The sequence below is a fragment of the Camelus bactrianus genome, chromosome 13 (genome assembly GCF_048773025.1).
Source record: "Camelus bactrianus isolate YW-2024 breed Bactrian camel chromosome 13, ASM4877302v1, whole genome shotgun sequence".
Classification (NCBI taxonomy): domain Eukaryota; kingdom Metazoa; phylum Chordata; class Mammalia; order Artiodactyla; family Camelidae; genus Camelus; species Camelus bactrianus.
Genome location: NC_133551.1, coordinates 24,093,830 through 24,110,358, shown reverse-complemented (window position 1 = coordinate 24,110,358; position 16,529 = coordinate 24,093,830). Strand labels below are relative to the sequence as shown.

General features: G+C 34.8%; 1 protein-coding gene across 1 annotated transcript in view; it reads left to right on the top strand.

Moving 5' to 3' along the window:
- TNNI3K (TNNI3 interacting kinase) overlaps positions 1–16,529 on the top strand; it is a 258,130-nt gene that overhangs the window by 17,270 nt on the left and 224,331 nt on the right. Inside the window, exon 5 of the mRNA XM_010963403.3 lies at positions 12,179–12,289. Within this exon, the coding sequence (XP_010961705.1) occupies positions 12,179–12,289 (111 nt within the window). The remainder of the gene's footprint in view (positions 1–12,178; positions 12,290–16,529) is intronic.

Genomic DNA, 16,529 nt, shown 5'->3' with positions numbered 1-16,529 from the left:
CATGTTAGTCCGTGAACCTTGAACATTGGAAGTAAGTCTTTTTTTTTTTTTTTTTTTGATTCCTCAGTCTATAGGACCTGTAAAAGATTTTTGATAAACACTCTTGAGAAATTGAGTATCCAAACATTTGTACAAACAATGCTTGATCTTTACTGATATAATGAGCCTTAATAAAGACCTGCTAGCTTAGAAGCTAGACTACTCATGCTCTGTCTCAGCCCTGAGCCTTAACAGCTGTGCATCTTTACGCAAGTTGCTCTCTCCCTCTCTCTCTCTGAAATGGAGCAAATAGAATCACCTCTTTCATTGGGTGGTTTACAGTTTTAAAAAGGACAAACCATATGCAGTAATTAGCAAAATACCTAGCACATACTTAATAAAAGCTAGCTATTATTGTTGAACTTTTATTGTAAGAGACATTTATTGGAGAAACCTAATGTGTCAGTCATTTTACCCAGAAAAACAAAAAGGACCGTGTCCTCTCGGTTATTGCGTTCTGAAGAGATGAGAATATGTAATCCTAACAATGTCAAAGCAGTGAAATCTGTACTTAGACCAATGGACTCCAATTTTTTACCATGTGCCGTATAAAATTAACACCTCAATATGCATATATTTGTGTATAAATTGTAATCACAACAAAAATCATCAGAAAATAGCTCAAGGCAAGGTACACTCTTTGACAGTGTTAAACTTTGTGGATATAAATCCATACTTCAAATATCGTGTTTTATAATATAAAAAATATTTTGACGAATTTATATTCAAAGATAATTAGATTGTCATTAGGTTTACCTAGAATTTAGCTTACACAAAACTCAGATAAGTAGAAATAAAAATGACAGTTCTTCCATTTTTCTTTTCTTCTTCTTCCATTAGTAATATATACTTGATCTGTTGTTTCATCACAGGTATTTTTTGAAGACAACCTGCCAATATTTTAAGGATCAATTCACTTAGAGTTAGATATTAAAATCTGTAAATTCACTGAATGTGGCTCACATATGCTATAATGTACCCTCATATACTAAATGCTAAAAAACAGTGAGGGGCCACTCTCAACTTCTCTCCCTTTGGAATTCCAAGTATTGATTTATTATACTTTGGATACTGTATGTAACAGATAACTAGCTTATATAATCACTGAGAGCACACTGCAAATTTCATGTTAAATATTAGCACAATTTTTATTATCTTTATATATAAATAAATATAAATGGAATTTCTAGTATTTTCTTCTTGTACCCTAATGAATTTCCTTACAAGATTTCTTGTATTTGTTATATTTGCATTCCACTTTGGGGCACACTTCTTTAGATGGTATCTAAATTGTACTCCTGAAATGGAACACAAGCTTTGTAGGGAAAAATGAGATTTTTATGGTTTCAAAGATCTTAAATAAGAATGTCAATGACCAAAATAGTATTAGACCATCTAATTTAACCTCACACATACCTCTCCTTCAATATACAGACAACCACTTGATGAAGTTTCTTCAATGAATGAAAAGTAGCATTTTGACTAGTCAACTTTTGTTTTAGCATTTCGTATGATAAATGCAGATGTTGAATAGTCACTATTCCATCTTACACATTTCTGGCAAGATCTCATTCCAATCATTCAGAAGAAGTCATTTTATATATTTATTACAAAGGGGAAGGGCAAGGAAGGAGGGAGAATTTAATTCAAGCTTATGTCTGTCTGGATCACTAGACCTCGGTTCTTATTGCTACATATCATGCCTATCAGAAAATTCTATTTTCTATTACTGGTGATTCATACCCTGTAAACCACTGTATGTTTTCTCCTGACTTTTTCCTTTCTTAGCATATGTGTCTGATTGCAAAGTTGAGCTTTTTTTCAACTATCCTAAAGTCCAGGACCCAAAGCATGTGTTTCATAGTTTCTAAATTCTCTATTTAGATCAAATTTTGCTACTGGTACTTTTGAATCAGACAGTTCCTTGTTGTGGGGGGTTTTGTGTATTAGAAGGTGTTTGGCAGCATTTCTAGCCTCTATTCTCTAGATGCCAGCAGCCACTTCTCCCAGCCCCAACTGTTTCGCCAAAAATGTCTTCAGACATTGCCCCTGGGAGCTATCATCCCCATTTGATAACTGCTAATTTACAGGATAAAGTAAATTGATGTATATTTTTAAATTCAAGTAGCCTTTTTATTTGAACAAATAAAGTGTCTTCATATAAGATTGCATTTTCCCCAAATGGGAATTTGTCAAGATAATAAATTAAAAAAAAAAACTATTCCCCCAAAAGTCTCACTTTTTGCATACTTTACTTCCAGTTGCACTGCAACTTTTAAACACTATTTAATAATTGATCCTAAATTTAAGGAACTAGGGATCATTTATACCCACAAATTAGAGCAATTACTAAGATGGATTATTTTTTTATATACTCATATTTCTTCTTAGTAACCAAATATTTCATAATCTCTTTCTAAATTAACATGTTCTCAATGAAAAGCTAATGGGATACTCACTAAAGATGTTAATTTATCCTTCAGTTCTATATTGGACAGCACTATTTCTTGGCGAACCTTCCCTGACCCCTCTCAAGTCTGGATTAGATACCCCTCCAATGTACTCTCTTAGCATCCTGTACTTACCTTATTGTACTGTGACTGACTATTTCATTACCTCATTATTTCGTTATATCTTCCTCTAGATTAGGGGTCACAATCTCCACATGCTTCTAGGAATGAGGCGGGTAACATAAATGAGTAAAGGTGTTAGATAATACAGCAAAGTTAAATGGGAACTAGCGCTCAGACTTAGTGACAAAAAGTTGTGAATATTGTAGCAAATTAGAGAACTTATACCTCATGTAAGGGGAGTAGTCAATATTCTGCTAATCATTGCTGTATAGGAATGTTAGCCCAGTAATGCCCCAAATTTCGGAGAATCAGAAATTATGTGAAGTTTCCTGATATTTATTCATTGGCCATTAATTCAGATTTTAGTTGTAAATACATGCACACATGTACAGTACAAACCACGTACATCTTTTCCTGTTGAAGCTTGTTTGTAATCGCTGATAGACATTATGAGCACTGCCAAGTCAGGGACTGGATCCAAATTGCTTATCATCTTATTCTGAGCACTTAGAACAACTCCTGGTGTATGTTCATCATACTCGTATTGCACAAATAAATGAATGAAGTTATAGTTCCATGGTGACTAGGAAGAAGAAAAGTACTTCAAAGAAAGAATCATGTTGACACTGGACAAAATATTGTCCTATTTTGGCCATTAAATTGAAAATTAAGAAATTGTCAGATATCTCTGTAAAGGGATATTTTAGTGAATTTGTGGGAGTAGAAAGTATAAAAATAGATTGAAAATAAACAGACTTAAAATGGAAGGAGTGATTATTAATTGCTCTTTCAAAAGACAAAAGATTGGGCAGTGTCTTGATAAGTGGCAGGATCACAGAATGATTTCTATAATGATGTTTTTCAATCTTTTTTTGAGGTCTTAACACTTGGATAAACATAAAAATTCAGTCTGTTTAAATATTTTTCAGTTAAAAACATAAAATCTAAGTGAAAGCAAATTAAAGAAATTTTTTCAATTTGCTTTTTCAAACAACACAGATTTGCCTTTTCCCCAACTCCCAGAGATTCTGATTAGAGCCTCCCCGTTAAATCACCACTATATTACTGAAAGAGAGAGCAAGTACATTCAAAGGGCAACTGGAAGCAGCCCGCAGGAGGAAAGTGATTATGGGAAACTGGAAAAGGATCACAGAGTTGATGAGAAAAAAACAGGTCAAAAGCAAAATTGGAGACATTACTCTGGGAAAAATACCTGTACTGAGTGTACTCCTTCTCTCTCTTCTTTCTTTTTTTCAAAATTTCAAGGAAAGTCAAGTATTTCCATCACACTGAGATCTTTAATAATTGATATCTTTTGTGATGATAAATTCAGAATTATTTCAGCAAGAGGCATGTAGGTGTGAACTTTCATGAGCAGTTATTTTTATACTGACTAATGGATCCTTTCATTGGAGATGTCTATGACTCATGAGGCAGCTCTAGTCCATTAAATTTTTATGCCTGAAACTAAATACATTTCACGCTGAAGCCCCACAGAGTCCCTTGTCCTAGAAGAAACCTTAATGTTCTTTGAAGACTACAAAACTGCTTATGTTACTTCTTTTCTTTACAAACACAAACAGGCTGTAACAATTGCTGTGCTGGGTTAATTGGGTTGATGAAGAAAAAACTACTTAGATAAGCACATTATTAAAAATGTTTATTTATACATCTCTATTTTCATACTCAGAAATTCGTCGTCTTTCCAAACCAATTTCAATTCTGCCTTGGAGCTTGATGTGACACTTCAGGGAACACTAGAATATCAGAGTTGGATAGACTTTACAGAAAACAGTTTAGCCCAACTCTGAAATCTTATAGGTGAAGAAACTGAGGTATTTCATGATTCAACATTTTTGGGGACAGAGTAGACTAAGGAATAAGGTGAATATTCTCATAGTTAGGTCAGTCTTGGAGGCAATACATTTAACATAAATATATAAAATTATACTTGCAAGGATATGGGGGTGATGAACATTTGCACATACATTATCACATTTTATCCTCATTGCAGTTCTGTAAGACAGACACAGCAGGTAGTAGATTCTGTGAAGGGCTTGCACATGAAAGGCAAAAAATTGGGAGTAGAAGGGTAGTTGGGGATGGAGGGTAACATATCTTATTGAGAAATGCGTTAGACTCAGTCAGAAGACCCACGTTCAAATCCCAGCACAGCTTTGATTCTAATGTACACTGGAAGAAAACATTTTATGATATGGTGTACCAGTTTAGTTCTTGAAAAGCAGGCTCTGATAGGGATTTATGTGGAAGTGATATGGTGAAAGGAAGAGGAAGGAAGTAGGGTTGGTCAGGAGGAGCTGTCAGACCACAGTGCAGCCTGGCTCAAATCTCTGCTGCCCAGTAGGAGCTCCAGAGCAAAAACTGCCTATCAGAAGAGTGTCACATTGAGTGGAAATGGCTAAGCCTTTTACCACCCTCTTTCTCAGTCACGGACTGAGAGCCACTCTGAGAAAATGGTAGTCTCAGCTCTCATAGTGCAGTGAATCCTGAAAAAGCTAGTTGAGGGAGGCAGCCAGCTCACCACATTCCTGGCACACTCGTCTCGAGGGGAGATATGAGTGACATGTCTCTACATCTGCCAAACATGGGCAAATGCTCATGATTTTATATTAAATGAAAAAGGGAGATTACTTGCCTCTATGTGCAGTATGAGCTCAACTGTGTACCTGATCAGTGATAATAAAAATTGTGTCAAACATTGTGCTAAATTCATTACATTATTTGATTTAATACTCACAACTCTATGAGACTGATACTATTATTAACTTCATTTTATTAGAGAAAAAGAACTCACAGAGCAAGAGGTTGAGAAACATGTTCCAAATGTAGGAAGTGGCCATCCGCATGCAAATACAGGTTTGCTTTGCTGTGCTAGTCTGTGCTCTACTTTTATGAAGGCACATACCTGGGAAAAAGAATGACAGGAAATAAACACACACATAAATGATAATAGTGATTATATGGTAAGACTATGGGTTATTAAATTGATTTATTCCTTTATTTTCTGCATTTTCTGCTATGAGGTATTTTGGTTATCTATTGAGGCATAACAGACTACCCCAAACTTAGTCCTCTGATACAGCAATTGTTATTCTCATAGATTCCCCTTTCAGAAATTCAGACAAGACACGGTGGGGATGGCTTAATTTTGCTCCATCATGTTTAGGGCCTCAGCTGAGAAGACATGAATGACTCGGAGTTACTCCATCAGCTGGGGAACTGGAATCCTCAGGAGGATTTACACGTCTGGTGCCTGGGCTGGGGTGACTGTAAGGCTGGTCTTAGCTGAGTCATTTGATCGGAGAATCTTTATGTGCTATGAACCCTCTTCATGTGGCCTGGGTTTCCTTATAGCATGGCTGCCTCAGGTTAGTCCGACTTCTGACATTGTAGCTCAGAGCAAGTTTATCAGAAAATAAGGAGGAAGCCATGTGAACTAGCCTTGGAAAAAGACAGCTCATTTCAGCCATATTCTTTTGGCCACAACCCACCCAGATGCAAGGGGAAGGGACATAGATTTCACATCTAAATGGGAGAATTGTAAAGGAATATTTGCCATGTTTTAAAACTTCTGGAGGATGTATTTCCATAATCAAAAGAAAGTGTATTTTATTTTATTTTATTTTATTTTATTTTATTTTATTTTATTTTATTTTTTACATTTTTATTGAGTTATAGTCATTTTGCAATGTTGTGTCAAATTCCAGTGTAGAGCACAATTTTTCAGTTATGCATGAACATATATATATACATTGTCACATTTTTTTTCGCTGTGAGCTACCACAAGATCTTGTATATATTTCCCTGTGCTATACAATATAATCTTGCTTATCTGTTCTACATATGCCTGTCAGTATCTACAAATTTTGAAATCCCAGTCTGTCCCTTCCCACGCCCCACCCCCTTGGCAACCACAAGTTTGTATTCTATGTCTATGAGTCTGTTTCTGTTTTGTATTTATGCTTTGTTTGTTTGTTTGTTTGTTTTTGTTTTGTTTTTTTAGATTCCACATATGAGCGATCTCATATGGTATTTTTCTTTCTCTTTCTGGCTTACTTCACTTAGAATGACATTCTCCAGAAACATCCATGTTGCTGCAAATGGCATTATGTTGTTGGTTTTTATGGCTGAATAGTATTCTGTTGTATAAATATACCACGTCTTCTTTATACAGTCATCTGTTGATGGACATTTAGGCTGTATTTTAGACATTATACAATCCCAGTTTAATCTTTTATTCTGGAAAAGAATTGGCAAAAAACCCTTGTGTGTAAATATGTGTGTGTATATATATATATATATGTGTGTGTGTGTGTGTTTGTGTGTATATATTAATATATATATTAATGTATGTTATTTGGTGGTAGAGAATCTGAGCTCTCTGACACTAATAGTTACTTATCCTGGCTTAATCTGTAGTAACAATCACAGAGCTAACAACAGGCAGATAGTAGAGCTGTATTAGAGTTTTATGCATAGGGCAAAGTCAGAGTTACTACCACTACAAAAAGTTTTCATCCATTACATAAATCTTCAGAGGTCTATTGTACTCCCAATTCTATCTTTTCAAGGAGATAACTGGACTGATTTTTTTTCCTCCAATCCTCACTCTTCCACACAAGGATTTTCTTTTGTTTGAAAATAATAAATATTGTATACATTAATGCATTATTGAGGCTTATTTACCCCACACTTTAGAATCCTTCTATGTTTCCCACTGAATAATAACATTGCAAAGTTGGTTAGATGGGGAAAACCTGTCAGTTCCCCAGAATACTGTCTTTAATGCAAATGTCTTTAAAAAAAAGTGTTCAAAAGTCTTTAAAAAAAAGAACTTGCCCTTAGACACTTTTTATATATTGTGGAGTACAAGCAATAAGTGAGATCAGCTTTATAATATTTAAAATTTGCCTAATATCTTTATTTTCTATTAATTTCCTTTCCAGGAGATATGTCCTGTATTACTGATTTTTAAAATTGTTCCATTAAAGTATAATATTCCTGTAGGGTAGGGGAGAAATATTTGGGACTTGTCAGTTAAATACAACAAAATACAAAAAAACCAAAAAGTATATTCTCTCAACTATTTCCTTGGGATTTGAACCAAGAAGAGATCAGTGAAAGCACTATAGAAAGTCAAAAGTGAAGCATGGAGTCAAACAGACCTAAGTCTGTATGTAGCTCCAACACTTATAGCATGGCTGCCTCATGTGCCTCCAACACTTACAAACTTTTTAAGGTTCTGTAAGTACTTTAAATTCTTGAGCCTGACCATCATCAACTATAAAAATAGAGCTAATATTTTTCTCATAGGTCAATTGTAAAGCTTGAAAGAAATTATGTAGATAAAACATTTTATATGGTACATAGCCCACAGTAAATAATTTATAAGTAGCAATCATTGTTTTGATATATTTTAGCATAGCTTGGTAAGGTAAGAGTTCTATTTTTATAGTAGTTAATAAAAATATATTTAGATCAATCAGAGGTCAACTTGAGAAGTCCAATCAAGATATTTTAGTATCTAGTTTCAGGACAATTTAGTACTTTTTACTTTTGATCACACTATTTGCCTATTCTGAAGGAATACTTTCTCTTGAGTTCCACAAATTCTGGCTAAATAAGAAAAAATACAGACAATTGAGGAAAGGATGAATGTGTGTTTATAAGAATCTGCCTGACAGATAAATATTTCGTATGCTCCATGATTTTTATATATTTTTTAAAATTTAGCCTAGTATGGTGCTTATCATAAGGTAGATATTCATTAATAAATATTTGTTGAATTAAAGAGTATCCATCTTTCTACTGGTTTGTACAAGTTCTTCATATATTAAATATACAAACCACTTGTCAGTTTTATACATTGTGAATATTTCTCCAATTTGTCGTTTATCTTATAATACTGTGTTTTTCTAATACTTTCATTTGCTCAAATTTATCATATTTCCCTATATTTAAAAAAATTATTTTATGCTTAAAAATATTTCTTCACCTCCTTGCATTTAAAAACCTGTCCATCTGCAGGGAAAAATGTTTTAGGATGATGTCTTTCCCATTTATCTCAGAGACTACTCATATCTTTAGCCCTCACCATTCAAATTAAAGGTTATTCATGAGGTTGGAGTAAATTCCTGTGAATTGCTTATTTCTGGAGAAGGCAGAACTAGTAGACATTTCCTAATTTCCAGTACTGGTTCAGAGTTTTCCTATGTTTTATTCCTTTGATTATTTCCATGGGTAACTAGCAAAGCAGAAGTCAAGTATGTGGAGGAGGTAAAGTAAAACGAGAAAGATAAGAGAGTCATCTTATTTGGAAGTTTCCACTCACACTGAGCCCCAGACTCCCATGTCCACTGGTAAAGAGCTTATTGAGTATTGTTTGGGCAGGTACCTTTTAAGTGCTGTGTATGCTTTATCACAACAATTGTGGATATACAGTTTATATTTTTTTTCGAATTGGGTGGATATGGTTTTTGTCCCCTTTTTTGATAACCAAAGAAATTAGTGTAAAGGAGTTATGTAACTTGCCCTAGTTTACATAGTCCTTAACAGAGCTGGGACTCTAACTAGGGAGGCTAATTCTGGTACGCACAGTCTTAACCTTGCACTATAAGTATCTCAACTTTAACATGGAAAACAAAACATTTTAATCATACCTCAGAACCTATCTTTTCCTGATTCTTTTCTATCTCAGTATCATGTCATTCTCCTGCAAAATATTGCACTTGGAAAAATTTGAACACCCAATACAATGCCTGCAAAGCCCTACCAAGTCGGGTATCTCTGACCTCATCTTGCACATTACTTTTCTTTCTTTTTTTTTTAATCCTTATACTCAATGCTAGCCTTAAACACACTAAGCTTATTTCCATTTTAGGACTATTACACTAGCTACTCCCTGTCCTTTAATGCTCATCCTTGAAAATGTGACTTGGACTTCCCCTTTTTGGTATTTATCATTTTTCTCAAAGTCCACCTCCTCAGTGAAGCTTTCCCTGACTACTCAATCCATGTTATCATTTGCCTGTTTCATCTTAAAACCATTGGTACTTTATGACACTATAATATTTTCTTATTTGTTTATTTTCTCTCTCTCCTATCACTTATACACACATAAGTTCCATGAAAGCAGGGCTTTAACTATCTTACTGCAGTGTCCCCACTGCTCAATGTTTCACAAACATATGATATGAGTATATTTATATACTCAAGAAGTATTTGTTGAGTACATCAAAGGCTTACTGAAAAGTAGAATGATGTGGTCAAAACTGTGTGTAATAAAATGTATCTAATAGCAGTGTGGAGGAGGGACTGCCATGAAAAAAGGCTTAGTCACCTTGCCTAATTAGGAGGCTATGTAAAATGGAGGGTGATGTTAGAAATAAGAAGAAATATGAGAGGTACTAATGAGTTCAACCCAGCAGAATTTTGATATTGACTGAGTTGAAGGGATTCAAGGTCATTTGGAACAAGAAAGCACCATTAATATAAATAAGGAATGCTAGGAGATGACAGATCACACTGGGAAAATTATGAATAGTATTTACAAGAGCAATTTTTAATTTTTAATTTGGGATGCCATTGATATATGGGGTTTGGACTTAGCAGAGAAGTCAGGACCAAAGATAAAGTTATCAGATTGTGTAAGAATTACCAAAGGGGGCTTTTAGAATGAGAAAATGACTTAGGGCTAAACTAAATGACCCAATTTTTGGAGACAAACAGAAACAAAGGAGAGGAAAAGAGAGGGAAACCAGGAATATATGTTTTAGGAAAGCAAAAGAGACATGGATTTCAAGAAGAAAGAGATGATCTGACTATACAGAGGGGGAAGATGATTGACATTGGGTTTGGTAAACAGAGGTTACCTTCTGAAACTCAGGAGGTGATTTCTGAGTAGTGGTGAGACTTATGTCTCAGATGATTTCTTTTAATAATATAAGGCAAGGAAAAGGGGAATAAATGGTCCTTACTGTGAAAGGATAGTGTTAGAAAAAGCAAGTTCCAGTGTTTAAGGAGTATGATCAACTTAGTTGGAATTTATGCAAGATTTGGGTGTATGTACCTAGAGATTACTAAAGAAATGAGGTCAGAGCTGTCAGCAGTGAGTGTCAACAACTTTTTCTACAAACTTTGAAAATGAAGACAAGGATATAGATAAAATTAGCTTTGCTTCAGTGGGGAAAAAAAATGGCATTTTTTTTAGAACGGAGGAAACCGAAATCTCTAGACTGAGCAGAAGGAGCCAATGAAACAGTAAAGGAAGATGAAATCATTATTTAACTTTCTTGCTAGAGCAGGTATACATAGGGGAAGATTTGGAAACTATAACATTAATTTTGCTATTTGAAGTTCTTTGCCGAAGTTTTTTTTAGCCTTTACAACTTCTCCTAGACCTTAACTTATGTGCAACGGTGTTAAGAAATCAAACTTTGCTTTTTATGGGAGGACTTTTTTAACCAATAGTAATTTAAATTATACACGCACACATACATACATATATATATACGTATATATATGCATAAATGCAATGCCTACCCCATGAATATGACTTTTTTGCCACTGGGTGTGTTTGAGATGTTGATGGGCCAAGTGTTATAGAAGTTGTGGTTTGAATTCTTCCTTTGAGGGAGAGAGTTAAATATGAAGACCTTTCTTTGTATTCCAGTTAAAATCTGGAGTTTTGTGAATACATGACCCTCCACATTACTCTTTTGAGTGTTCTGATTTATAAAATGAGGTTTATAATAGTATTTTTTCATAGGATTGGTTAGAGGAATATTTTATTTTTTATTTGTTTTTTATTTATCAATAACTATTTTTGAAGTCCTGCCATATGCCAGGTTTAAGTAAGTCAATGCTCATGAAAGGTTAATTACATTATAAAAATTCAGTGGATGCTAATTTCTATCAATATGATTAAAAAGTTCCATGTCTCTGCAAAGACAGAAATATAACACAAATAATAGTATGAAGAAAGTAAGGGTTACTTTGGTCATTAATTCTAACTTAAATGCTCAAATAGTGCTTCAAAGATTTTCATGGAGTGATAACATTTTAACAAATCACCTTGAGAAAGATACCACCAATTAATTATGTTTAGGGCCCATGACACTATGTGTCATTAATTATGTATAGAACCCATGACTCATATGTATTAGAGAAGCAGTTCCTGAACTCTACCATGAAATGGTCCACTACAGCCAGTTCAATACTGCAGCTGCTGGAGATAGTACACTCATTGGAGTGACCTACGTCTAAGAGTGACTTGAGTTTGCAAGAGCCTCACCACAGGTAAATGCCCTTTCTGTCTTTCATGATCAAGTGCTGAAGGGTTGACTGTAACTGTGCAGCCTGTCATGTGTTTCAGTCATCTGAGAGCTGCTCTCTGCTATCTCATGCGTACTTACACCAGAAATCACACTTAAGTTTTCTTTGAGCGCCTAAACTGACTGCCAGTCAGGGAATCAATACATCTTGTTGCACAGTGTTCAAACCTCCTATTAAGAGAAAAGTAACACTGAAGATGTGTTTCCTTACAGGATAGTGCAGAACTGATCACTTCCCTGCTTCACAGTGGAGCTGACATACAGCAGGTTGGATACGGTGGCCTCACTGCTCTGCATATTGCTACCATAGCTGGTCACCTGGAGGTAAGTCACACCTTGCTCCCCTGAGAAAACAAATTTGCCGCTTTGGATTCTCTTTTCCAACTGTTTTCAAATGCTGGCTTTTGAGATCCTAAGAGTTGATTTCATTTTTAACTACTGAATGCGCACATTTCTTTGGGGCATCAAATAAAGCTATACAAATGTCTTTTGGTAGTCAAGTCAGTCTGTTTTGTAACAGTGTAATCAGACATCAATTGATGGACACAGAGACCATATAGCAGTGATTAAGAGCATAGATTCTGGAGACAGGCAGTCCAGTTTCCTCCACTTGCTATGTTTACCTCAAGAAGTTACTATACCTTCTGATATCTCTGTTTACTCCATTTATAAAATAGTAATAGTAAGCCTATTGTATGATTAAATTAGATAATCCATAGGAAGCACTTTGCAGATTGCTTCAGAGTAAGAACTCAGTGAAAGATTATTCATTCATTCACTCATGCATTATTTGATTTTTTAAGCATCCGTTGTGTACCAGTTACTGCATAGTTGCTGAGCTAACAGTAGCAGATAAGATAGGTAATTTTTTCTTTTAGTTTAGTAGACGAGAATGAGACAGACAATAAGGAAAAACTATCATATAATGTCAGTAATAAGTATTACAAAAATAATGAAATGAGGTAAAATAAAAATAGCAAAAATGGGCACAATTTTAAATAACCTATATAGTAAAACTATGTATAATATATATAACAGCACATGCAAAGGCCCTGAGGCAGAAGATAGCTAAGTGTATTTGAGAGGCATGAGTGAGCCAAAGTCATTAATGTGGTTTGAGCTAGAGGTGTAGTGGTAGAGATGTGGTCAGATGGATGGTTACAAACCAGACTGCAGAGTGCTTTAAAGGCCATGGGAAGGACTCTGGATCTTATCTTAATTTTAAATTGTTGAAATATTAATTTCATATATGTAAAGCACTTTAATTTGTGTTATTTAATTTACTTCACAAATCCTCATGAAATAATTTTTATTATCACTGCCCTTAATAGATATAAAACCAAGGCTCTTGTACATTAATTGTCTTTACAAATTACAAAGTCATTGAGGAAAAAAGGCCACATCTGGAATCCTGGTCATTTTACTCAAAATTCTATGATTTTCACACTCTATTATACTAACCACATGTAAGCTCAACAGTATAGTAAATGAGAAGTCTTATTAAGTATCTATTTCTCCCTTTTAGTCATGTTGCAAGTTAAATTGTACTTTCTTCACTAACACACATGCACATATACACATATGCACACAACTGTGAACAAGTAAGGCTGCATACAAAATCATACATAAAACCTATAAAACAAGTGTGGATCATCACTTTTAACAGTGTCACTTCAAGGGGCTCTTACGTTCAATAAATGTTAATATATCTCAGTGGGAGTGAAATAGTTTCCATCATGTTAACATTTTCACCCTTTACTTTATCATCTTATTTCCCAGAAAATAAATCTTTTGATGATATTCCTTATAAATATAAGTGAATTTATCTTACTTATGAGGAGAGGAGTTACTAAATGTGTTACTAAATCCTATTAGAATCGCTTAAGTATAGATGTTTTCCAAAAAAAAGGAACCAACTAAAGTCAGTGATAAAGCAAATGAAAGGTAAACATTAGAAAGTAGAAGAATTGATGAGGTAGATATTAAGTACCAGTGAAACACATTCAATCTCTTAATGCCAGGAAAATCATAGAATGTGTTTTGCAACACTTTTTGTCTAATGCTAAGCTGGTTACATTTGTGAGTGATAGAATCACAGCAGGGCCAAAAGCAAGATGGTTAATAGATTGGTCTCTTCATCTCCTGTTCAAATAACTGCTTTCTTGCTTTGTAAATCATAGTATGGAAGGAACTATCATATCCATTCTACCAGCCTCGGGGCAAACTTTTCAAAAATAATTCCAACTTGTTCTCTACTCTTGTCTTGCCCTTCTCCATGGGTTCGTTAACATACTTCATTAACTGTGGTGTAACATTTAATGACTTTTGTAGTCAATCATGGATATAGCATAAAACAGGTGCATATCCATTAGCCTTTTTATCTTCTTATCTAATGAACTAATTAAGTTACAGATCAAACCATAAAGGAAAATGGTATCCAAAAAACTAGAAACATCATATTCAAAATGCAGATTTTTTCTTTGAATTATTTATTTCAAAGCTATTGATTGCAACAAATATACACTTTTAATATAGTTTTCCGTCACATTCATTCATCCATTTAATAAATATTTTTGAGTCTCTCCTTTTTCCATAGTATTATGTTAGAACATGGAAGTGATACAAGAAAATGTGAAACAGTTTTCCCCACTGAAGGCTTTAGAGTGTAGCTGGACACACAAAATGAACACACAGAAAAATTTATATAACCAATTCAAAAGTAAAATAGCAATATATTCCTAAGTATGAAAGAGGAAAGAGTCAAAGATCAGAATGGGTTTGATAATTAGGAATAATTAGAAATGCGATAACTACATAGCAAGGAATGGAAAAGAACACAAAATTAGAAGTGTTAGGATTTCACTCGGAATTGAGATCAATGTGAACTAGAAGAGTTAGGGAAGGATTTATGAGAGGTGGTTTGAAATTGGGCTGAAGTTTGAGGAGTGGTAAGAACTAGACAGAGAATAGAAGAAGAATCATGTCCAAAAATGAAAAGGAGAAATTAGCTGAGCACGTTTAGGAGAGAGTGAAAGAATAACAGCATGAATCAGATTGTGAAGAGTGCCTGTAGGATCTGAGTATTAGGAATGGACCAGACTAAGGAGATTGAAAACAGAAGTCCAAGGAGTTCAATTCAGTAAGCAACTGTTACAGTTGACAGTGTATGCCACACAAGACTAGGTGGTGTGGTAGATAAACAGATAAGAATACGGAAGTTCTCACTCTTTAAAGACACTTACAGCCAATGGGATTTTTTTCCAGTAAGAAATGAGGAACCATGGAGACGTTTTGAGCAAGAGAATGATTGGAGACATGATAAATAACATGTTGAAGAAAATTTCTTTGACCTCAATATTTAGTATGGATTCCAGAGTGATGATATGATGATTAAACAGACAAAAATAAAGGATTGGACAAAGGATTCAATTTTGAGGAAAAATCAATTAGCTCCAGACATGTTTATTTGCTGATAACATCCAAATTTTCAACTGGAGATGTTTGTTACTTGTTTAGGAATATGCAACTAGCATTCAGTGGAGAGGTTGGGACTTAATGTTAGTTTTTTTTGAAATTATATGTGATATTTGAAACCATAACAATAGCTGAAATTTGTAAATTGGGTCTAATACATGGCCAGAGACTAAACTCAAGAGAGCATCCACAGAGACTTTAGGAATTACTGAACAGCCGTTGAGGAGACGAAGAATTGGTCAGAGTGGTATGAGGGAAACAAGGATTTTGTAGTACCACTATAATTAGGGGTATAGAGAATTTCAGTAGATAAAGGATTCTGGGTATCAAATGGTGCAGAAAGGTTGAGTACAATAGAGTGAAGTACACATATAGTATTTACTCACTGTACCAAAAACTCAGATGCTTTTTCCAGTCCTACCTTTTACTCTTGATTAGCAGAGATGGTGGCAATGGATCAGTGGGAGTTTCCTTTTATTAGTAGTCACTTTCACTGCCCACCTTTTCCTGTGAAACAATAAAGGATGCTAACTCTGACAGGCCTCTTTGTCTACACATATCAAATTCAGACCCTCCATTGGTGTCACAAGTGTTTGTCCTCCCATAATTGTGAATTCTGTTATGCAATTTTACAATAAAATTTACATTGACTAGGCAGCTGTCTCCTTCAATAATGGAAGAGAACATGTGCTGTGGACTCCTAGACATGCTGACTGCAGTGTGAGACTCAGATTTAGATTTACTGTGCTTTAAAAAGCAGGCAAATATTGGTTGTCCTGGGTCTCTCTACTTCTCCCTGGCTGATTTATCCATCTATCAGCACATACGCATATGCTGCTTTATACAAGGGCTGACATCCTGTCAGCAATCAATAAATGTGCATTAAAGCCTTCTCTCCCCTTTGAGTCCAGAGGGCACATGAGTCATATGCTCCCTCACGCATGGAAAATGAAAAAATATTAGCTAACATTTGGTAGTTCTCTATCATTCACATGCATTCGGCATTTGGTTCTCCTGTGAGGTGGTTGCCATTAGACTCAGTTTCACAATGAGGAAACTGAGAATTAAGAAACTGAATGGCTTTTACAGG